This window comes from Engystomops pustulosus, chromosome 1, assembly GCF_040894005.1.
Source record: "Engystomops pustulosus chromosome 1, aEngPut4.maternal, whole genome shotgun sequence".
Taxonomy (NCBI): Eukaryota; Metazoa; Chordata; class Amphibia; order Anura; family Leptodactylidae; genus Engystomops; species Engystomops pustulosus.
The window spans coordinates 271,884,961-271,911,093 of NC_092411.1; the positions used below are offsets into that span (position 1 = coordinate 271,884,961).

At 43.1% G+C, this 26,133-nt stretch overlaps 1 protein-coding gene across 1 annotated transcript in view; it reads left to right on the top strand.

The window, feature by feature from the left end:
• The first annotated feature begins 2,364 nt into the window (after positions 1–2,364).
• The window catches only part of MXD4 (MAX dimerization protein 4), a 42,445-nt gene continuing 18,676 nt past the window's right edge, over positions 2,365–26,133 (top strand). Inside the window, exons 1-2 of the mRNA XM_072126201.1 lie at positions 2,365–2,844; positions 5,910–6,009. Of these exons, the coding sequence (XP_071982302.1) occupies positions 2,781–2,844; positions 5,910–6,009 (164 nt within the window). The 5' untranslated portion in view covers positions 2,365–2,780. The remainder of the gene's footprint in view (positions 2,845–5,909; positions 6,010–26,133) is intronic.

Here is a 26,133-nt window from a genome sequence, read left to right on the forward strand (position 1 = left end):
TGGCGACAAAAAAAACGCAGTAGCTCACAAAAGCCCCCCCCCAAAAAAAAAGATACATCCCACCCATGGTGTCATAATAAAGATAAAAAACTCATCTTTCAGATGGTATCAGGTTGGTTGTTCTGTGAGCTACAGAACCAGAGATACAGGGAGTAATGAGAAACCCCACAGAACCACAAGCAGGGCCGGTACCAGCTCTTGGCATACCCGGGACACATATGCCGGGGCCGAGGGTTGCTGGGTGGGTCCACATAAGGCTGTAGACATGTAGACATGTAGCTAATAAATCGATAGGGTGTGAGTGGGGCTCATATAAAATAACCGTGAGGGGGCTGTTTGGTATCATAAACTACGGAACAGGAGGCTGTTTTACTTTCTGAATTTTTAATGCTGCCAAGTAAGTTCTGAGGCTCTGTCGCCCAGGGGCCTTCAGAAACCTAGAGCCGACCCTGACCACAAGCTTGATGTGACATGAAAAATGAGATTCTTATCTTTAATATGAATACGGTGACTAAGGTGACCCATCACCTGCAGCCTCTAAACTTGACTCATCTCAGGAACAATATGACTTTCAAAAATTAATTAAAAAAATAATTCAATTATTACATTCAAATACCTCTCTGGACCATTGGGAGTGTAGTCAAAGCTGTGCATGAGTATCACTATGGGTATTACAGGGATAAAAATATTGGAAAGAGTACTCAAATTAGTTGTATCCACCTTGACCACCAGAGTTATATATATTAAAATATTTTATTGCACTATAATAGATTCAAATACTGTACATCGCAATAATGCTGTATTAGTGATATACAGCATTGGCTATATTCACATGAACGTGTGCCCACCGTACCGTAGCACAACGGGCACGCATCCGTGCCTGAGAGAGGAGGAGGGGTGAGCACTGCATGTCCTATCTTTCTCCTGACTATGGGACGGTACCGTGCCGCTCGTGTTCTGGACCGTACCACTCCCATTCAGCGTCATGCGCCCATTGCTGTCTATGGGGGACGTATATGCGACGTATATACGTCAGCCATATATACGTCCCCCATACAGAATGTAGCCTTATTGTGATCAACAGTATATTGAATCTATTATTGTGCAGTAAAGTATTTTAATATATACGTCTCTAGTGGTCAAGGGGCAGTACTTTCTATCAAAATATGACCCTTTTCTGCTAATGTTCACATGATTTTGGAGGAAATGTTCTATTATTAAATGGGTGAGGTTTCACAGAAAAGAGTTAATTTTAAAACTGAGATTTCATACCCTACCTGAGGGGGCTGCTAATTTAAGGGGGTAAAATCTGGTGGCAGATTTTTCCCAGCCATCCTTTTTAGGATAAATCCCTACTCTGACCTCTCCTTTCATAGCAACACACAATGTTAACACAGTGTGTTAACAACATGTTAATGCTCTGTAAACAAACACAAACGTTAGCATGCCATTATATTGCATTAACATTGTGTTTTGTAAATGCAAAAGTTAGCGTTTGAAAACGCAATGCAAACGCCACGTGTGAACACAGCCTGAGATTATACTGCATACAGATTTTGACCTACACATCGGGTGAGGAGGCCTCTTAAAGGGAGTGATAACTTCACATAATTAAGCAGAGACACCCTGTGTGAGTAGGCCTCTTAAAGGGAGTGATTACTTCACATATTCAAGCAGAGACACATTGGGTGAGTAGGCCTCTTAAAGGGAGTGATTACTTCATACAATCACACAGAGACACATCGGGTGAGTAGGCCTCTTAAAGGGAGTGATTACTTAACACAATCACACAGAGACATATTGGGTGAGTAGGCCTAAAAGGGAGTGATCACAGAGAGACTTTGGCACCGTTGATGGTACTGGACTGGTACTAGTTGTGGTAGCATAATGGCTTTGGCCACTATTCGAGATTGGACTCAACAAATTAAAAATGGCAGTGCTATATTCATGTTTGCATCAGGATTTCCTCTCATTGGTACTTAAAGGGTAATAACTATGCCTTTAATTGATAGTAAGACGCAGTACTCAGGTACTTTATTTATTCATTATACATCATAATGTAAGGTTTTCCTGTGTTATTTATAGCAGAATGCCAATGGCAGGTTCTACGTTTTTCCTTGGGCAATAGTCTTTGACTACAGTCCCTAAACCGGCCCTGTCCCCTTGTGTTTTTTTTTTCCTCTCCTTTTCAACTTTTCTCTTCCTCACAGCAACGTCAAGTTCAACGTCGCCCATTGGACAGCGCGTGAGCGAGCATCCCCGCTGTCACGGGCACTTTACATGACCAATCACCGTTAAGCGCCTACTTAACATGCACAAATGCGGCCAATCGCTCTCGCGCTGGGCGTGGCTTTACTCGTTGTTGCTAAGCTTCGGCATCTCAATCGTTACCATCCCTTTCACAGTAACTTGATTGGGATCTGTCAACATTCTCCGGGACTCTCCTCCCTTCTCATTGCCCCGCCCACTGTTTCGTAATGCGCTTGCCATTGGCGGCGATGAAAGCGAAAACCACGCCTTCTTACGTTCACCGATCTCCTATTGGGCGCCGCGCTTGCCAATCAACGTATTTGTCAAACCAAGCTGTGCTCCCGTTTATATGGACTAAGTAGTCCCCGAAGCGACTGAACTCCTTGTAGTTCGTCCCACTTCATCTTGTTTTGATTTTTTTCCCCCTCTTCGTGGATTAGGTTTTATTTTTGTATTTTTTTTTTATCAGAGCAGAGATCTAGTTTTTACATAGACATTATATACAGAGACATATATTTATATAGGCGACTATGGAGTTGAACTCTCTGTTAATCCTCCTGGAAGCAGCTGAATATTTGGAGAGAAGAGATCGAGGTATTTGTCAGTGAGTCTTCTGTGGAGGGAGGGGGAGGGCAGTCATCATCCCATACAGTGTATATATATATATATATATATATATATGTATAGTGCATCAATATCCCCCTACAGGCACAAACTCTCTGTATGTCTATGTAGCATCAGTATATAGCTGTATACACCCTGCACGCCTCTCTATACTCACTTTGCACTTGTATACGTGTGCACAGAGATAGTATATACTGTATATATAAGTTGCAAGCTCTGTCTTTGTGTTAATTATGTGCTAATTGGGTGCAGATTCAGCTTTTTTTGTAACACTATCCATATATAGACACTTTCTATATCTATCTTATTTATCAGTATATAGCGATATATATCCTGCACACTTTGCACTTGCTATATACATATATACATTTTGCATGCACTGTGTATATATATATATATATATATATATATATATATACATATTTATTTGATGCCGATTCAGCCTTTTTTTTGCATCAATACCCACATATAGATACTCTCTGTATATATCTATCTATCAGTATATATATACGTTGCATGTTCTGCCTTTTTGTATATATATATATATATATATATATATATATATATATATATATATATTTGATGCTGATTCAGCTTTTTAGTGCATCAATTTACTCCTACTTGCACACTTTCTCTGTGTGTGTGTATATATATATATATATATATATATATATATATATATATATATATATATATATATATACACAATTGTGTATTTATATACTTGCATACACATGCATACCCAGACTTTTTATAGTTTGCAGGTTACGTTTTTGTATATATTTTCAGCATCAATATTTACTATTCACTATCTTTTTACTATCGGTATATAGATGTATACACCCAGCACGTCTGTATATACACACTTTGCACTTGTGTACGTGCGCAGATATATAGCTTATTATCTATCTTGTATCTATCTATGTTCTATCTGTCTTGTAACTTTCTATTTCTCATCTATGTATCATCTCCTGTTTTGCATTTATACTATATGTACCGTGTGGATGTTGAGTCTTGGTGTGTATATATATATATATATATATATATATATTACCTTTATGCGTCCAGTTCGGTGTAAAATGTGCACTAAATCGGTACATTGCGGCTTTTTTTTTTGCAGAATTCAATTAAAAAATACAGACGCCATTTTTATGTACTGTATATGACGATGGTTTTCATGCATAAGCCGCCTGGCGTGTAACACGCGTGTTAGATTCACTTTCTTCTTGTCAGTGACCTGGCCTGGGTCATACGTGTAGCTGATCTATGTGACTTTTGTGCCTGGATACATGTGAGGTGTAGCGTGATACGTTGTATACATGTTGTGTGCAGCTGTCACGTGTAGGTTGTGGCTTCATGTGCGGTGACATGTGCTCCTGCGCGTTGTACGGTTACATACGTGTGTATGTGCTGTCACATCGGGGACCACGCTCCATGTCAGATGATCTCGTGTGCTACCACGCCTGTCAGATCTGCTGCAGCTGACACACGATGGGGGCTGGATTGTTGTACAGTGTAGCAGAGCTGAGTTTGTTTGCTCGAGCTGCATTGTTTGTGCAACGTGTAAGTGCGATAATGAAACTTTATCTACAGTTCCTATGGAAAACCATTTATAACATACTCAGGTTCAACGGGTTCACATACTCAGCTCTGCTACAGGCACATTCTCAGCACATGCACATGATCGGCCCTGCTACATGCAATACCAGGCTCTTGGAAAGACACATTAAGCTTTTCTACATCCCCAAACTCTTGGAAATACACTCGCTCAGCTCTTCTACATCCATGAACTGTTGTAAGCAACACACTTGGCACTGCTACATCCCCAAACTATTGTAAAAAACACACACAGCGTTGCTGCATCTACAGACTCTTGTAAAATCCACATACACCGCTTTGCTACATAGACACAAACTCTTATAAAGCGACATACACAGCTCTGCTACATCAACAAACTCTTGTAAAGCCACATACACAGCTCTGCTACATAGACACAAACTCTTATAAAGCGACATACACAGCTCTGCTACATCAACAAACTCTTGTAAAGCCACATACACAGCTCTGCTACATCAACAAACTCTTGTAAAGCCACATACACAGCTCTGCTACATCCACAAACTCTCGTAAAGCTACATAGACACAAACTTTTATAAAGCCACATACACAGCTCTGCTACATCAACAAACTCTTGTAAAGCTACAAAGACACAAACTTTTATAAAGCCACATACACAGCACCGCTACATCAACAAACTCTTGTAAAACCACATCCACAGCTCTGCTACATCCACAAACTCTTATAAACCCACATACACAGCTCTGCTACATCCACACATTCTTGTAAAATCACATACACAGCTCTAAAGACACATATTACATCCATAAGCTCTTGTAATGCAACATAGCCAGCTCTGCTTCATCCAAAATGCTTGTCAAGCTACACAAACATCAATGCCACATTTACAAACTACATATTACATCCACGGACTCTTGACACATGCACAGCACTGCTACATCAACAAGTTCTTGTAATACAACAAACAGAGCTCTATAAACTCTTGTAATACAACATACACAGCTCTGCTTAATGTACAAACTTTTATAGAGCCACATGCTCAGCTCTGCTACATGGACAGACTTTTATAGAGCCACATACTCAGCTCTGCTACATGTCCAAACTTTTATTAAGTCACATACTCAGCACTGCTACATTTACAAGCTCTTGTAATGCAACAAACACAAGCACTGCTACATCTACAAACTCTTGTCACACAACATACACAGCTCTTATATGTCCACACGATTTTGTAACACGACATACACTGCTCTGCTACATCCGCAAGCTCTTTTTAAAGCCCCCTACTCAGCGCTGCTGCATGTGCAAACTTTGATCAAGTCACACACTCTGCTCTGCTACATCCACAAGCTCTTGTGAAGCCACATACTCGCTGTGTTTGTTACGTGACACTCAAGCCCTGCTACATCTGTATGTTGTCGTGCCATTAACCCCCTCCTCCCCTTGTCTCGTTGCAGAAGCAGAACACGGCTATGCATCAGTTTTACCCTTTGACAGTGATTACTCCTTGAAGAAAACCAAAGCAGCCTCACTATCTAGAAAATCCCAGAATAACAGGTAACTGGAGAAGGGCCATGGAGGGCCGGAGGGGGGAGGCGCTGTGGGCCGCCGCCATCTTTCCTGCCTGGGCTTGGCTCTGTTTTGATTTCATATAAACACTGCCACGCGTACACCATGCCTGTGAGTCCTGCTACCCCCCCTCCCTGATCCCTCGCACCGTCCCCTTTCCTTGCACACATCCACCCTGTCCTTGCACTACTTTTCTGCTAATCCCCGCACTGTCCCTACTGATCCCGCACAGATGACACGTCTCTGCTGTGCCGCACACACGTACACGCCTTATGGAGACCTTCCAGAATTAGAACACGACCCTCCTCTCCCAATCTGGGGATTGCTACATTATTCTAGTTTATACGCTGATGTACTAGTGCGAGTAGCACATAAAGTTCTCTTGGTTGTTGTCTTCTCTTCAGGGCGTGTTCACACGATGCGTCACGTTGCGATTTTTTTATGCGTTCTTGACACATTTGAAAGGCTTCAGTCTTGATCACACGCTGAGGTTACACTGCGTTTCTACTGCATTTGCTAAAACGCAATGTAACCTCGGCATGTGATCACGGTTCAAGCCTTTTGAATGTGTCAAAAAGGCATCAAAAAACATGACGCAACGCATCAGGGTGCGTTCACACGTTCAGTTTTTCAGATGCAGTTTTTGAAGCCAAAAGCAAGTGTGGATCATAATGGTGGAGAACATATCAATGAGGGGTGCTGCTCCTGCTCTTTTATAACTCTGCTCCAGGTTTGGACATTGAAAACTGAACGTGTGAACGCACCCCTTACACTGTAGGTCACAACCCCCTCCCCCGCCCTCGGGACGTACAAGATCAACAGAGTTGTAGAATTTTTTACGCTGAAGTTCTTTGCTTTGGGGAAGTTGTGAAAGTTTTCTGTTGCGACGCGTTTCACTCCTTTTTTTCACATTTGAGTTATTTTAGTTGTTTTCTTTTCTTGTACTTTTGGGTTTTCTTTAGTTTTTTTTCTGTTTGGTTGTTTGTTGGGTTGTACTCATTTTTTACCAGAGGTCCCAGGTGGTGATAAAGAACTTATACTTAACCCCCGGATCAGGGCGGCTCCTCCTGTCACCGCTGGTCTCACTACATTAGGCATATGGCGTCTGAATCGCTCTATGAAGCGCAATTTAAATGCAAAAGGGATAATCGCAGATGTGTTTACACCTAAACGCATCCCATCAAGAACGAGCACCACGTGTTGCCGGTGATGCCACACGTCATGTTTTTGGACCGTTTTAAGGGTGATGCCACACATGGCGTTTTGAATCCGTTTTTGGTCCGTTTTTAAGCAGTCGTTCAAAAAACGCATGCGTTTTTAACCAGTTTTAATTAAGATAATTGGTAAAACCTGTCAAAAACAGATGCGTTTTTTAACGGACTGCTTAAAAACGGACGAAAAACGGGTTCAAATCGCTATGTTTGGCATCACCCAGAGGGTGATCACAAAACACCGGCGGCTCGTTCCCGATCGCAGGCATTACCATAGAAACGCCGATGCGATCAGGCCGTGGCCCACCCCGGTGGGTGCGAACGCAGACAAAGCGGCACGTGTGACATCACCCAGAAGTCCGTTTAAAAGCGCATGCATTTTTGAATGTTTACCATGTACAGCTGCCGACACTTCTAGAAATGAAGATACTCATGGAAAACATTAAAAAAAACGCACGCTTTAAAACAGACCAAATATGACGTGTGGCATCACCCATTAGGTCTAAGCACATGTGTGATTGGGAGTAGCTTCAACTCATTGGGGAGATTTTTTAGAAGTTTCTGAGAACAAAACTGTTCTAGTTGCCAACAGCAACCAATGAGAGCTCAGCTTTCATTTTATAAACGGCTGTGGGAAATTGAAAGCTCAGCTCCAATTGGTTGCTATGGGCAACTAGACTAGTTCTGCCCTCAGACACCTCTGATAAATCTCCCCCATTGTGTTTGAATTGCATTTCAAAAATAAAGTTCAATACCACACAACCGCTTTGTAATTCCTCCTGTAAATTGGCAACTGGGTGTCAGCTAAGGGGGTGTGTAACTGTGTAACTTTAATGGAAATCTACCATCAAAATCCATCCTGATATACCAGGGGCACTTACTCATAGATCCAGGCACCGTGGTAATCTAATTAACTCATTAACGTTTAAAATTATGCGAGTGATGTTAACAAGAGCCCCTCTGTGCTGCAGATTCACTGGCTGTTGCAATGTGCAAAAGCACTTCCCCCTCCCACTGTGTGAGATTATATCAGGCAGTGGGAGGGGAGGAAAGTGTGACAGCCTTTGAAGCTACAGCACGGAGGGGCTTTGGTAACACCCTGGGAGACCTCAAGGCTCGTTAGCATAATTTTAAATGTTGATTTTAGAAGGAAGGAGGCCGTGGATAACAAATATAAGAAGATTCCCGCAGTCACGGTGCCTGGATCTATGAGTAATGTCCCTGGTTTATCAGGATGGGTTTTGATTATAAAACAGATGACCATGTTGGACCTTGCACATTGACAAATCGAGCTCAGTGCCGAAGAGGAGACTCCAAGCATCATAGTAACATATGAGACAAAGAGAATGGACTCGTATATCAGAGTCCTGTCCTCTGCACTGTGATCGATCCATCGTGTGCTGCCAGCCTCAGGTTGATGCCACACATGGCATTTTTGGTCCGTTTTTTAAGACTGCGTTTTCAGTCCGTTTTCAAACACATCAGTTTTGGACCGTTTACCATGCGTTTGGCTGCTTACAACCTGTTTATCTATAAGATAATTGGGGAAAGCGGACAAAAACGGATGCGTGTTAAAACGGACTGAAAACGCATGGTTAAAAATGGCCCCAAAACGCCATGTGTGGCATCACCCTTAGACTGTATAGACGGGTATCCCTTTAACAAGGAAAGTGACAACACCCAGTTGTTCAGGAAGAATAACAGAGGATCGGCAACATTCATAGGGAGGAAAAAATTTCCATAATTTTTAAATATGCAGGTAAAAGGAAATTCCGGGGAAGGTGGGAGATACGGAATGAGATTTTTTTTAAAAATGAGCCCGGGGGTGGGGGGGGGGGGGGGGTATAAAAATAAACAAGTTGTTCTCACTTCAGATCCGCTTCGGTGCAGCATCAAACTTTTTTGTTATGTTTATACCCCCGTGGGCCCGTTGATCCCACACAACCCCTTTAAACTTTTGCTTAAAGGGTCAGTACAGAATGTTCCATCTGATGGCAGTCTGTTAGGTATTTTAGTATTTTGGCTGCTATCCCAGAGCTCCCTTGTTTTTTACTGAGCTGATAGACGGCTCAAATAAGGCTGAGTTCACACGTGGCGTTTACATGGCGTTTTGAGACACAGTACAACAGCTGAGGAGATTTGCGAAATTAAATTGCTTTTAACATTTGTGTTCTGTTAACAAAATGTTAACAGAATGTTAACGTCGAGGGATATTGCATTGTGTTTTGTAAATGCAAATGTTATCACAATGTAATTTGGCAAAATTCCTCCCGTCAGTTTTTATATTGCAATGTAAACGCCACGTGTGGACGCAGCCTCGTAGATCTGAATTCTGTTCAATAGAACCACAGAAGGTCCCGCGTTACGGCCAACATCTGGATAGCAAAATGTGGCCTAAACAGAACTACATTTTGTTAGATTTAGGGCTCATTGAGACGGGCGTGTCTGAAAAATGTGGTTGTGTGTCATCCGCTTTTTTTCATATTCGTGAATCCCTGAAAAAAAAACGGACATGTGAACAGACCCACAGGAATCAATGGGTCAGTATGCCATCTGCAACCCCCCCACCCTCCCCGATTACATACAGACCTCAAAAACGCTCATCTGAATAAACCCTTAGTCATTTGCATGATGGACACACTCCTCATGGGAATTTTTTTTGCATCACTTATCATAATATTTTTGCTTATTTTTTTTTTTTTTTACTTATTTGTATGTGGAAACCATCAGCAAGCAGCGCTGCGTCTGGTCATGTTGTATATAGTATATTGTAATAGCTTGTATTCTTGTATGGGGTGAAGGACGCTATCAGAGGTGTGTGCTGTGTGTACAGGGATTGGAGTGTTTGCTTTGTGGTAGACAAGGATCACATTGGGGCACATTTACTTACCCGGTCCAGTCGCGATCCAGCGGCGCGTTCTCTGCTCTGCATTCGGGTCCGGCCGGGATTTATGAATGTAGTTCTTCCGCCGTCCACCAGGTGGCGCTGCTGCGCTGAAAGTCATCTCATCGCGCCGGAATTCACCACCTCGGACCAAGTGAAGGTAAGCGCTCCCCAAGCGACACTTTTTCGGTTTTTAAATGCGGCGGTTTTTCCGAATACGTCGGGTTTTTCGTTCGGCCACGCCCCCCGATTTCCGTCGCGCGCATGCCGGCGCCGATGCGCCACAATCCGATCGCGTGCGCCACAATCCCGGGGCAATTCAGGTACAATCGGCGCAAATCGGAAATATTCGCGTAACACGTCGGGAAAACGCGAATCGGGCCTTTAGTAAATGACCCCCATTGTCTCTTAGTAGGTCAATGACCCCGGTGTACGTCCTCCCTGACCCTCTCTTCTAGGTGTATTCCCTCATACCAACCGTTTATAATTGGGATTCATCCTAAAACAAGGGGGTCGCCAGTGGGCACTAGTTTGACCCCCTAATATCAAACCAATATGTGCTGTAAGGATATGTAGGATGATACTACGCTCTGTAAAGACACATTGTTACATATATTAAATACAGTGTCCTAATGTATCATTTATCTAGTATATGACATTACACATCCTTATTAGAGATTTTCGGACATGGGCACGTGGCGTCTGAATGGATCTCTATCATTAAGCCATTGACTTGCAGCGCGCCGCCATATATGTCACACATGGCGTTTTTGGGCCGTTTTTAGTTCGTGCGTTTTCAGATCACATCCGTTTTTAAAAAATGCATGCGTTTTTGTCCATTTAAATTCAGAAAACCAGAGAAAAACGCATGTTTTTTTTTAAAAAAACGGATGCGTTTTTTAACGCATGTGATTTTTACGATCTGAAAACGCACTAACCAAAAACGGACCATGTGTGACATCACCCTTAGAGGGGATCTGTCAGCTCTTTGAAGTGCACTGGGGGTGTGTCCTCACACTGCTGAGCTCTTAACTCTCTGCATTAAGCTGCTCCACAGTCCTCACTTCTGCTCTGAATGGCTGCTACTCAGAGGCGCCGCTTAATGCTGAGAGCTAAGAGCACAGCAGTGTGAGAAGCTTTAATCCTAGAATATAAATGCATTTTTCACAGTCCTGCTGCTACTAACAAAGTCGAAAATCAGCTTCCCAATGCTAATACCTAACACTGGCTGCAGATTTGTATAGTCACAACTGGTGATAGATCCCTTTACCTTAAAGGGCCGGTCCTAACAGGTCGATCAGGGGAAAGTTGGGTGACTTCCTTAATGGACAACATTAGAGCTTACCACCCAGCTTTCCCATGGCACTCCTAGCATCTGTATTACAGTATCAGGAGCCTGGGAAAGCGGTGTGACGGGAAGCTTATGTGATTTGATGTCATTTTTGGAGGAATTTCTTCTACGTGCCTTCTGTATCTTATAAGACGCCGGGGCTGTCACTGGCAGCGGAGATAATGGCGGCTTTATGCCCAGCGTGTTGACATTTCTCCACAGGACGGTGGACGTGTCTGCCGCCATTGCGATGAAATGGAAATTGTGAGGAGCGGCTCCGGACTAGAATATCTCATGTCTCCCACAAGGACAGGGCCACCCCAACCAGACGTGATGTGCACCCCGGATACAGCGGTCATTGTATATCCCCCGGTCACACAGATCTGTGCACACTCCCCAATCACATTCACTTCTAGGGGTTTCTACGCAGCTAGAAAACATGGCTGCCGGCGTCCTGCTGCTGCACGTATTATTATGTGTATCCCCATTACCCGGGCTACACCTGTACTAAGACATTGCTGGGGAGCAGTGCTCCCTGTACTGTGACATCACTGTGTGTATTATCCCCGTACTGTGACATCACTGTGTGTATTATCCCTGTACTGTGACTTCACTGTGTGTATTATCCCTGTACTGTGACTTCACTGTGTGTATTATCCCTGTACTGTGACATCACTATGTGTATTATCCCTGTACTGTGACATCACTGTGTGTATTATCCCTGTACTGTGACATCACTATGTGTATTATCCCTGTACTGGGACATCACTGTGTGTATTATCCCTGTACTGTGACATCACTGTGTGTATTATCCCTGTACTGTGACATCACTGTGTGTGTTATCCCTGTACTGTGACATCACTGTGTGTATTATCCCTGTACTGTGACATCACTGTGTGTATTATCCCTGTACTGTGACATCACTGTGTGTATTATCCCTGTACTGTGACATCACTGTGTGTATTATCCCTGTACTGTGACATCACTGTGTGTATTATCCCTGTACTGTGACATCACTGTGTGTATTATACCTATACTGTGACATCACTGTGTGTATTATCCCTGTACTGTGACATCACTGTGTGTATTATACCTATACTGTGACATCACTATGTGTATTATCCCTGTACTGTGACATCACTGTGTGTATTATACCTATACTGTGACATCACTGTGTGTATTATCTCTGTACTGTGATATCACTGTGTGTAATATCCCTGTACTGTGACATCACTGTGTGTATTATCCCTGTACTGTGACATCACTGTGTGTATTATCCCTGTACTGTGACATCGCTGTGTGTATTATCTCTGTACTGTGACATCACTGTGTGTATTATCCCTGTACTGTGACATCACTGTGTGTATTATCCCTGTACTGTGACACCACTGTGTGTATTATCCCTGTACTGTGACATCACTGTGTGTGTTATCCCTGTACTGTGACATCACTGTGTGTATTATCCCTGTACTGTGACATCACTGTGTGTATTATCCCTGTACTGTGACATCACTGTGTGTATTATCCCTGTACTGTGACATCACTGTGTGTGTTATCCCTGTACTGTGACATCACTGTGTGTATTATCCCTGTACTGTGACATCACTGTGTGTATTATCCCTGTACTGTGACATCACTGTGTGTATTATCTCTGTACTGTGACATCACTGTGTGTATTATCCCTGTACTGTGACATCACTGTGTGTATTATCCCTGTACTGTGACATCGCTGTGTCTATTATCCCTGTACTGTGACATCACTGTGTGTATTATCCCTGCACTGTGACATCACTGTGTGTATTATCCCTGTACTGTGACATCATTGTGTGTATTATCCCTGTACTGTGACATCACTGTGTGTACTATCTCTGTACTGTGACATCACTGTGTGTATTATCCCTGTACTGTGACATCACTGTGTGTATTATCCCCTGTACTGTGACATCACTGTGTGTATTATCCCCTGTACTGTGACATCACTGTGTGTATTATCCCTGTACTGTGACATCACTGTGTGTTTTATCCCTGTACTGTGACATCACTGTGTGTATTATCCCTGTAATGTGACATCACTGTGTGTATTATCCCTGTACTGTGACATCACTGTGTGTATTATCCCTGTACTGTGACATCACTGTGTGTATTATCCCTGTACTGTGACATCACTGTGTGTATTATCCCTGTACTGTGACATCACTGTATTATCCCTGTGCTGTGACATCACTGTGTGTATTATCTCTGTACTGTGACATCACTGTGTGCATTATCCCTGTACTGTGACATCACTGTGTGTATAATCCCTGTACTGTGACATCACTGTGTGTAATATCCCTGTACTGTGACATCACTGTGTGTATTATCCCTGTACTGTGACATCCGAATCCTCATATGTTACCATTGTAGATGTTGTGGTCAGGGTGTCGGTGGTAGTTGTTCCGGTTCCATAAGGTACAAGTCCAGCAGAACCTTGTTGTTTAGAATCAGCTAATATTGTATCTTGTTCCTGAGATGTTCCCATAGTCTATAGAAGCAGATGTGTGACTGCGAGCCCCCCTCCTGCGAGCCCCCGCTGTTCCCCAGGATTGTGGCCGGCTCCCTCTCACTAGGGGTCTCCATCGTATTCTGCAGTATCTTTTCCTCTCCACCTTTCATTAAACATTTGCAGGTTTTTGTGTTTCATCACGTGATTGTAGGGTTCACACTCCCGATCTTGAATCTGATCCAAAAAAAAACAACTTTTTTTAAAAAACTGTTTTTAATAAAATGTTTAGACAAAAAAAGGCTTCCAAAATTGGTGTAAATCGTCTGCTGGTGGATGGTTATTGAGGACCCAGCGAGGGGCTCTGTGCTCTGCGTGTGGGTGCGGGGTCCTCACGCAGGTCCTTCCCCGGGCGTCCAGTGCAGCCGCCAGATGCCATTACAGCTCGGGCAGCGCTTCAGGTCATGCAGCGTGACACCAACAGGGACATTTTGTTCTGTCTTTTTGTTGTGGTAACATGTAAGCCGAGCCCTCGGTCCTAATGTGAGCTTCCTCCGAGTGACTACAGGCGGGGGGCCGTACAGGTGGACGCAGACCCCACTTCTCATCTATTCAGTTCATGCCGAAATAGGGATCATTAATCATCATTGATTTTGATGGTAGATATTCCTTAAAGGGTTCGTCCACTTTCCGCAAATAATTGCTACGTTTTGTGTAAGGAAAAGTTACACAATTTCCCAAATTTACTTTCTTTATCAATTCCTCACCGTTTTCAAGATCTCTGCTTGCTGTCCTGCTATAGAAAGCTGCTCTGTTTACTTCCAGTGGATAGAAATCTATCATGTGATGTCACACAGGTGCACGAGCCGTTATATCACACAGTTTCTGTGATAATAACAGTTCGTGCACCTGTGTGACGTCACATGACCATGGACAGGTTTCTATCCACTGGGAGTAAACATAGTGCATTTCTATTGAATGACAGCAAGCAGAGATCTTGAAAAGCACGAGAAATTCATACAGAAAGTATATTGGAAAATTGTATAACTTTACATTACACAAACCTTATAATTTTATTGCTGAAAGTGGACGAACCCTTTAAGTATGTGTTCTCATAATTGTTCTGTTTCTGTATCTGTAACTAGGAAAACGTTTGTTTTTTGATATCCGGGAACTCCCCTAAATCTTGGTACAGAGGGACCTGTGGTCTGGGTCGCTCTTCCTCCCGTTAGCCATATCTGCTGTGAAATTCCCCAATATTCCCTTTGTATTGTACAGTTGTTCAAAAGCCCCTATAGATTTCGGATAAGGATATTTGTTTCGCTTTTGTGTTTTGTGTACCAAGTTTGGTGCGTGCCCCTTTAAGAATACTTTTTGACTACATACGTCCACTTTGCACACATTTTTTTTTTTTGGTTTGGTCACGTGACGCCCCTATTTATACTGTATATTGACTCATATGACATGAGTTATATGACAATTTTTCGATTACTAGGAACCTCCCCCTTTTTTCAGGAACTTCCCTAATATCCTGATAAAGTAGACAAGTATCCCTTTAAGTAATGTTGCCACTAAAAACAGTGGTCACCCAGGGTACTTGGCTTAGCAGCCTGGTGCCAGATGGCATCGATATTGTATCTTAACCCGGTGTTCAGTGTCGGACTGGCCCACCAGAGCATCGGAGAATCCTCCGGTGGGCCCCAGGATCTAATACTATATAATGGACCCCAAAGATCTTCATTTGGAAGTGAGTGGAGTAATTTGATATTATGATCTATTACATCTTGTTGATGATACATGTTAAATGATATGCTTTGTTTAATGGTATTTTATGGTTGAAGGGTGGACCCTCGAGATCAACACCTCTGGTAGGCCCAACATATGCCAGTGCGACTCTGATTCTGGTGATCAATCCTGTGCCGGGTTGTGGTGCCCTTTATGCATTGCCTAGAGGGCTGTAAAGTGGGCAGCTACTAAAAGCCACATATAACTGGGCTGTAAGACAACTGGCTGGTGCCCACCAGTGTGATCTGGGCTGGTGTATAGAATGGAAATATAGAATGGTGTATAGAATGGACCAGCAGCTTCACCATGTTCTGCTATGGACCGTCCTGATGATTGATGCCCCCCCTCACCCAATGGTCCCTATTACTGTTTCGGGACCTGTAGAAGACGTTATCTAATGGCTCCGGATATCTTAGACTCTCCATTCAGGTTCTCCTGGCATTCTGCAGCGTTCCTTGCTGGGAAAGGTCTATATTTAGGATCGGGCCGGGGCTGGAATGCTTTCCCTCTGGATTAAAATACATTTTGCATTCATCTGTGGTAGAAATATGGTCAGCGGGATTATTTTTGCTTCTATATATAAATAGCGGCCGCGTAATACGTGTGCGTTCAAGGTAGGAAGGGAGTGACGGCTGAAAATACATGACTGGTGTCTGTGTCACCTTATAGATGGCAGTTTTGGGGTGGAAGAGGAATAGTGAGGGGGCCCGGCACAAAGTGTATGGGCATGTGGATAATGATGGCAGCCATATATAAATACTTCTTACTAGATGCACAGACACCGAGTACGTATAGATCTAAAGGGAACCTGTCACCAGGTTTAACCCCTGAACCTACCTCCCCCCCTCATGTATAGTATGAGATTTCCTTTTATGTGAAATCTCATCCCCTTAACTACAAAATATCTCCACCAAAATCAGGCAAATATGACTTATCTCAGCTAATTTTCTCATGAGATGAGTCAAGTTTAGTGATTGCATTGGTAGACGCCCCTATGTTCTGTAGTACCTACAAACATGTTGCTGGTGTCATATTAAATATATGAGGTAGATAAATCTCATATATTATATGGCATCAGGCCTATGGTTCTGTGAAACACAGAAATGGACCTAAAGGAAGTAAAAAAAAAATAGGCAGGAAGTGGATGTTTGTCCAGTTCTGTAGCTAAAAGCAGAAAAAGGAGATTGTTATCTTTAATATGACACCAGTAACTTATTTCTAGGTGCTATAGAACAGGTCATAGGGGCTTCTGAAGTGACACTACCCCTGCAACCACTAAACTTGACTCATCTCATGTGAAAATGGGGTGAGAAGAGTCACATTTGCTTCAATGTGGGGGATATTTTTTTTATATAGGTAAACGGGGGATATTTCACATAAAAGAGGGAATTATAAAAGGGACATTTCATACCCCTCCTGAGGACAGTAGTAGTTTAGTAAAATCTGGTGACAAGTTCTTTTTAAAACCTGGTATAAACCCACAGAAATGGGTGCAGTTTGCGCACCATAGTTGGTACCTGTACCCAAACAGAGATCTATATCAGATACTGAAGCTTCTTGGTATGAAAGACAACACCGGGACTTATGGATGGACGGATAAATCAGAGGGACCATCATTGATTATAATGGGGTGTGCGGAGTGCCCGTTACGGTACCTCTCAGATTTCTGAAAGAATATGTATATATATATATATTTGTGTTACCTTAGTACAAATGGCTGTTACTGATTGCAAGTTTTGGCTTCGATTAAAAAATACCCAGGGGCCTCCGCGCCACTTAGTCTTAGTTACCCATGCCAACCGAGCATTTCTTCATGCGAGCCTGCCAGGATTGACTAACCCCCCCACCCCCACCCTCGTCCCTGCCAACAGCAACAAAGAAAAAATACAGGACAATACAGAAGACAAATACACGACCCTATAACATTCTAAAAATGTTATATGGATATAAATGGCTACAAAAAGAGAAAAAAAGAAGAAAAAAAAAATTAGTGATAATTCCAGTGATTCTGGACATTTTCCCCAGACAGGGAGCAGACATGATGGGGAGCGATGGGGGGGTGTCTTTTATTTTGGATAATATGGATTTTGAGGTTCTCTGTTATTGGAAGACTTGCCTTTCATTAGCGAGTCAATGGCCGCCTATCTATAATAGAAGAGGCAGCTCCAGACGGCAGACAATAGCGGCAAGCCGTGTGTGAATGTCTGCTATTCATTACCATTCAGAACCTACCCCCCCCCCCAGCCCAAACACAAACAAGGCGGCTGAATAGGTGTTATGGCCGCCTCGTAAACACTATAGGGGGTGAATATAGTCGCCCAGGGACCTACTACTGTTAACACGATCCCTCAGCATTAATTTAAGGATTGGGGGAAATTTCCCTTTAAATTCCCATTGACGAGCAGTTTTGGGCCCTTATTACTGCTGTGGGCGATGCTGATGCTCTGGGAACCTAACGACATGGGGTGGTCACGGCGGGAAAAGTAGGGGGAGATGGCATCAAATGCAGTAGTAGCAGTGATTGTAATGACACCGGGGTTATATGTTGATAAAAGCACGATGATGTCGTCCTCCTATGGTGGAAAATTCTCTCTATACATATGATGGTGTGTGATGCTGTATGTTGTAGCTTTATTGGACTAAAAGTAGCCACGATCAAGTGTTGGATTTGTGAAATCTCGCCCATTTTCCTTTAAAATATCTCCTCCAATTATCATGTGAAATTCAGCAGAGATGAGTGATGTTTTGCCTGAGATTAGTCAAGTTTAGACGTTGCAGGAGGAGCAATAGCATCCAGAAACATGCTGCTTGTGTCATATTAAAGATAAGAATCTTATCTTTCAAATCACATCAGGTTTGTGGTTTTGTGAGCTACAGAATTGGAGATACATACAGTTAAAAAAAAAAAAGACGGGAATTAGATTTTTAGCTGTAGTTCACATTTCTAACAATGCTTTTAACTAGCTCTATCTCCAGTTCTGTAGCTCACAGAGCCACAAGCCTGGTGTGATTTGAAAGAGCAGATTCTTATCTTTAAAATGACATGAGCAGCATGTTTATAGATGCTATCGCTCCTCCTGCAGCGTCTAAACTTGACTAATCCCAGCAAAACATGACTCATCTCTGCTCATTTTCACATGACTTCGGAGGAGAGTTTTCATAGGTTTCACATATCTAACACTTGATGGTGGCTACTTTTAGTCCAATAATGCTACAACATACAGCATCACACACTATCATAAAGAAATGTTCATTTGTATAGAGAAAATGTTTCACCAAGGATGAGATTTATATCTTTAGTATGACTTCTATGTATTATAGAACTGGAGATGGGGCCGTCTGATTTGGTACTTCCCCTGTAGCCTCTAAACTTGGCTCATCTTTTGCAAAATTATGACTATTCCCCTAGATCTTTATCTTTTTTTATAGGTAGACGGGGAAGATTATACATAAATTAGGACATTTCTTCCCATACCTCAGGGGATCTAGAGTCAGGACATCCCTATGGTTATTAGATGGTGGCCTAAATCTAATATGTATGATCTTTGTACAAACTGTTGATGTTTAGCCCCTGATAATGGAAGGGCAAATGGGTCAATTGCCTAAAAAACAGGGCTTCTAGCAGAAATAGACGTTATAATAATATCCTTAAAGTCTCTAGTAATCTACAGAAAGGTGAATTGTATAAAATTTCAAAAAATAAATATGAAAATTAACTTAAAATTTGAAACAAACACCCCTCCCCCCCTGTACCAGACTACGACTACGATTGTTTTGCAAAAAAGTTTTTGTGTCGAAGTTGTGTCATTTTATCTGGTAGTAGTTATCTGGGTGCAAAGTGGTTAATGATCCGGGTCCTCATCAGTGTTCGGTTCTGATTTTTCGTTTGCACAGAGTATTTCGCTGCCCGCGTTTACAGGGAGCGGGCGTTACCATGGTAACGTGAATGGTGTTTTAGCTCGATCAGCATGTCAATGACATCATCACCATTGAGCTAATTATATAGTATATCGCATGGCCGGGTGTGTAATTTGCTCTTTTTGGATCCAGGACGCCTTATGTAATGGGGATTTTTCTTCAATGTCTCCCATCCGGCCGCATCCCTGGAAGTCATCCATAATCTATTTTTGTGAGCACCTTGGAGAGACATTTGTATGGTAGCGTTCAAGTTCTATATAATGAAAGGGGTTATGGAAAGGGGGTCTTCCAGCAGTTTTGACTATACACACCTGCACTGTTGGGTATTGGTCCTGGAGAGCTGTGTAATCATACCTTTGTGTGTGCTCTTAGGAGCAGCAGGAATGTGAAATATGTATTCATGTTCCAGGATTGTAGCTTGATTCGGAGCCCTCTGGTACACTGGTGTGTGAGATCTCTTCAATGTACTGCTGCACAGCCCCTCCCCCTGAGTAACTGTCGTAAGATTCAAACGGAAACTGTTACAGCAAATCTCCCACACCAGTAATATTCCAACCCAGCTACAATCCTGGAATGTACATGCATTTTCACAGTCCTGCTGCTACTAACAACATACACAAAGGTCTGATTACACAAAGCTTAGTATGGTCAAAAATTCTTAAAGGAAATCTACCATCAAAATCCATCCTGATAAACCAGGGACATTGCTCATAGATCCGGGCACTGGGACTGTGGGAATCTTCTTATATTTGTTATCTCTGGCCTCCTCTTTGATTCTAAATATCAACTTTGTTAAAATTATGCTAATGAGCCAGAAAGGCTCTGGGGGAGGGGGTGTTTAAAAGAGCTAGCTTCACAGGCTGTTACACTGTACAGAAGCACTTCTTCTCTCCCCCATTACCACTTCACAGTGGCAGGGGGAAGTGCTCCTGTACAGTGTAACAGCCTGTGGAGCTGCAGCACGGAGGGGCTCTGGTAATAAACCCCCATGAGAGTTCCTGGCTCATTAGCATGAATGTAGAAGTTGATTTTAGAAGGAAGGAGGCCATGGATAATAAATATAAGAAGATACCACAGTCACGGTGCCTGGATCTATGAGTAGTGTCCCTGGTTTATCAGGATGGATTTTGATGGTCGATTTCCTTTAATTTCAATAATTCTTCAACCCCTATAAGTTGCATCGCGGTCATTTTGGGAAAGATACATTAGGAGTTTGTAGTTTTACAACAGTCACGTAGCGATCAGCCGTCCTTACCCATAATCCTCCTTGACTAGTATGGTCCCTGGTGATACAACACGGGCTACACTAATGTATGTGTGGTCAATACATGGATACGGTGAGAGGTTCCTGTAAGGTTAAGCAGAGCTGTGGATTCATCGCCCTGGAGTCTAGACATAGAGGATAAAGCAGTCTAGAGGAGGGTGAGTAATACACAAGCAGACACGTAGCATCCTATGTATAAGACTACGGGGGCTGGAGGAGTATGTATATATATATATAGCTAAATATACAGAGGCCGCTGAATCATACACCACAGGGAGGGATGAGTAGCCATGACTGTGGGCATCCTCATTGTGGGGTCTTACCTTCAGATTCCCACTAAGGGTATATAGTTACACCTGGGGATACATAGTGGCTATGACAATAAGTGTCCAGCATAGCCTGGCAGCAGGTTAGGACTATAGCAAGTTCTCTTAATGGCTTATCACTAGGAGATGTCCTTACATTATGATTGGTGGGAGATTAGATACCAGGGACCCCCCACACACACATATTCCGGGGTGCGAGAAACTGAAGCTTGATGCCCACAGGAAGGGAAATATAGTAAAAGCTGAGCTCTCAACCCTTCAGGAGTGGTGTATGATGACAATTGTTGGGCCTAACTAGTCTGTTGAAATGTACTGCCTACATACAGCACCAGAACCAAGATTTTGTCAGGTTTCAGTTCTCTAGTTTGAGGACCTTTGGAGGACCTTCAAAGGTCCTGGAAGGAATCTTGTAAATATGTGTGTTTAGGGGTTTAGAGGCAGCACACATGTATGAGTGTTTCAGTGCAAGATGTCCCTCTCTATATTTTCTCTTCAGGGCTGCATCAAATTTGGTGGGTGGTTTGGGCCTAGAAGACCTGGGCCCCCGGCCCATATTATTATCCGCTATGGAAATTCCCAACGTTTTTTTTGTTTCGCTTGTTTGAGATGCTGTATCCCTATGTTGCCTGTCTGAAACCAGCAGCACTGATTGGACATTATACAGTGCTGACTCCCACCCAGTTGTCAATTTATACATATATGTCCAGGAGGAGTAAAAGAGGAATGGCACAGTACACTGACGATGCAAAATTGATAATTCATGGAAAAAAATCATATTTACCAAAAAAAAAAATGTCAGGAAAGGTGACAGGTCCACGTTGGGCTTATTGGGACACTCCACTGACACTTGCCTTAGACCCTCATTAGAGATGAGTGGACCCGATGCTTGGGTTCCGCTGCCTGATTCTGACATATTGACGGCCAATCCGGCAATTTGATGCCCTTCTCAACTAGCCATGGATATTATTGGTGAGGGGGGCAATTTGTCGGATTGGCTATTTGGCTGCCGACCCGGCAATATGTCCAGGTCACACGACCAAACCTGAATGTCGGGTCTGCTCATACTTCTGATATAGACAGAAGTGACTCACAGTATGTAAGCATCTGGCTATATCTCCCCTGTGTGGGTTGGGGCCTCGGTGCTGACACCCACATGAAAGGACCCTGCCGGGGCTGTGTGCACCCACCTGTAACCAGTCCCTTTTTATCTTACAGACACAATATTGCGGTTGTCTATGAGCGGATGATGACTTAGAGCGGGTGATGACTTAGAGCAGCTAGGAGGTGACAGGTAGCAGAGTTGGGCCTCACTCACGTCAGCACTTGGGAAATCATCTGTTTTTAATATTTTCCAATAGTTTCCCTGCAAATCTCTGCATCCACATGGGGTAACGTCACAAAATAATTTACGGCGTCACCAGGGGGACTGTAAGAAGCCAGTGAGGACTGTGCAGCCGTTAACCCCTGACCCCGGGTCATCCAGTGCCCCATCTGTCTTATCCAAAAAAAAAGTACACGTTGTAGTTTAGCGCAGAAGCTGAGAAGTTTGGGATGTGTCTGATCATTGGGGTCTGAAAACTGGGTCACTAGAACAGGGGATCCCCCAAATCCACCATGTGAATAGAGCGCTAGAATTAGGAGCTTCCATTGTATAATTCCAGGCACTTTCCGTGCTCCCAGTGCAGGCATGTAAGGCACGCAGTTGTTTTTGAATTCACTTCCCCTTTAAGAGTCCCCGATGTTTACACATGGTAGTCATTTTGGCAGATTTGTGTAATTCATCTTCCCTCCCGATCAGTGAATAGGGTGAGAATGTGCAGCGTAAGCAGAAAATGTTCCTGGAAAGCAATGTAAATATTCCCAGTCTGGTGATTTATGTCCCTGGAGGTTACAGTGGGGGCGGTCGCTCCTCTCCAGCTCACATCTCCAGTCCTTTCTTATATGTAGCGTGTGGACATGTCTGATCTGAGCGCTCCGCTCTGTTATTACAGTCCTGGAGTGTAGCTGTAGGATCACACACTTTCTATAGGGTTGGATTCTTTTGTGACCAATGCAGGGTCACATACTGCAGTGATGCCTTAGGAAATCATTGGCCCTGTCGTAGTTTTGGTAGTTTTTTAGGTGGCTTTGGACCTCAGGATACAGGGATGCCAGATCTTAGAAGCCCCCTATACACATACATAGCTATGGCAATACGAAGAGTAGATACAGCGTAAAGGAATGGGCATATTGGAATCCAACATGGCCAATCTTTTTTTCCTCTGCTGTAAGGTTACACTTAGGAAGTCTCCATAAATAATGGGTTCTTCCATTGAAATGGAACCTGTCAGAGATCTGATGACACTGAATTAGAACAGAACTCTGGAATACTTTCATATACTTTAAAATTGAATGATAAAATATTGGTAATTAGTATTAAGAAGACTATGGAAACTGGGAATCCTAAGCCTGTGTCATATCAGCAATGCTCCCTCCCCACTCCTCCTGCACACATGATTTGATCCCATCCGACAAGCAAGTCTCAGTCTGCTTAAATTTGCATGAGGGAGGGGGGAAGAGGGAGCAGTAGGGAGGGAGAGCTAGCATTGCTGAATGACACAGGGACAGGGACAGGAATACTGTTATATACTTTTAAAATATGATAAAAGATTGATAATTACTACCTATGGAAACTGGTTATTTTAACCCTGTGTCATATTAGCAATGCCAGTTACCCCCTGCTCCCTCCTTCCCCCTCCTCCTGCAGGCATGAATTGTCCCTGTCCTACAAGCAAATCTCAGTCTGCTCAGCTCTGCCTGAGGGAGGGGGGAGGAGGGAGCAGGAGGGGGGAGGAGGGAGCAGGAGGGGGGAGGAGGGGGGAGGAGGATGCAGAAGGGGGGAGGAGGGAGCAGGAGGGGGGAGGAGGATGCAGGAGGGGGGAGGAGGGAGCAGGAGGGGGGAGGAGGGAGAGGTAGCAGAGCTCTGATGACACAGGATTATAACAGACGCCTCCACCATGACCCAATCCTCTTTGCTGGCAGGGACGCAGGAATACTTTTTCTATACTTTTAAAACTGAATGGAACTGAGAATGTAAATTATTCGAGAAGATTTTAAATGGAACCTGTCATCAGGATTTCACATTTTGTCCTAATGACAGGCTCCCATAGAAGTCTTTAATAGTACTTATTAAGAATTCAATGGGAACCTGTCATGAGGTCAACATGTGAAATCCTGATGACAGGTTCTGTTTAAAATAGGCAATAGGCCACCTTCAAGGGGTCCCCACTGCCAGACATTGTTATTTTTGGTATCTCCATAAAAGTGAATGGGAGCATGTGACTTGGTACACGGGACGCCCAATCTTTTGATCACTGACCCAGTACAAAAATTAGAAAAAAAAAAAGTTCAATAGTTTGTTAAAGAAATCAAACTAGATGCAGGAAATTTTATAAAAATATTATTATTCAAAAAACACTGATGACCTATAAATCCCCCATAACTATAGGGCCACTTCTAGGGGAGTGTGTAGTGTCTTCTGTACTGTACCGCAGTATATGTTAGTGCCTTATAGGTAAAAAAAAAATAAACAGGGGAACAGATTTAGCTTTGAATATAAACCCGTAGAGCTAATAACGTGACATCAAACACATAGTTTGGCTCCTGAAGTGGTGAATATTGTGTCCAGTCGCGGTCTGGCGCGGCTATGGCGAGGCGTGCCCACTGCAGCTGCTCTTCCTCCCTAGCCCATGGCTTGTGTTTGAGGAGCGAGATCAGACGTCTGCTGAACAGAGCGGCTATGAGCGGGTGACAGGGAATGTTTTCAGTATAAATACGCGGTAATTGAATACGCCCGCCGCGCAACGCACATTTGTTTTCATTTCACTTCTGAACATATGTTTCATAGGTTTTACAGAATGTGGAAGGTGCCAGGTGGAAGAATCTGACGAAAGGCAAGCAAAACGCAGGAACCAGAACTGTGAAAAGCCACATAGATCGAAATCCCAGATGCAGTGTTATATAGGATCATGATTTATTCATTCACACACTACCCACAATTCATTGCAGAGCTCCCCAATATGAGATAGAGAAATCACTTGTTTCATCCTGAGCCTCCTGGTTCTTTAATAGGAATGACAATTATACCTGTACTCAGGTTCATATTAATTCCTTAGGCTGGATGCACATGTGGCGTTTTGAACACGTTTTTGGGCCGTTTTTTGAAAACGCATCTGTTTTTGACCCGTTTTAATTAAGATGATTGGTAAAACTAGTCAAAAATGGATGCATTTTCAAAAAACGCTTTAAAAACGGCCCAAAAACAGGTTCTAAACGCCACGTGTGGCGCCGGCCTTATAGTGGGACTAATAACTTTGGATCAGTATAGGGAATACATAGCCTGTGACTGTATAGCCAAATCTCCTCAACCTAATCATAGCAGAGAGTCCGCTACGAATGTTTACACCCCATTCCTAAATGGAATCCACTGATACATTGTTGCAAAATATTGAAGAAATGATCATACTGCTGTAATTTTATAACATACGATTGTACATTGTAACAAACGCGCCGCTAGTAGAAGTTATCTGAATATAAGACAATTGGCTGGATATAAGACAATTAGCTGGCTCTAAGAGATCTGGCTGGATAGAAGAAAACTGGCTAGATATAAAACAACTGACTGGCTATAGGTTGGCTGGCTGTATATAAGACGGCTGGCTGTAAGATAACTGGCTAGATATTAGACAACTGGCTGGATGTAAGACATCTGGCTGGATGTAAGACAACCGGATGGATCTAAGACAACTGGCTGGTCTGGATATAAGACAACTTGCTGGCTGTAAGACAACCAGCTGTATCTAAGATTGCTGGATATAAGTCGACTTGCTAGATATAAGACAACTGGCTGTATCTGAGACTGCTAGATATAAGACAA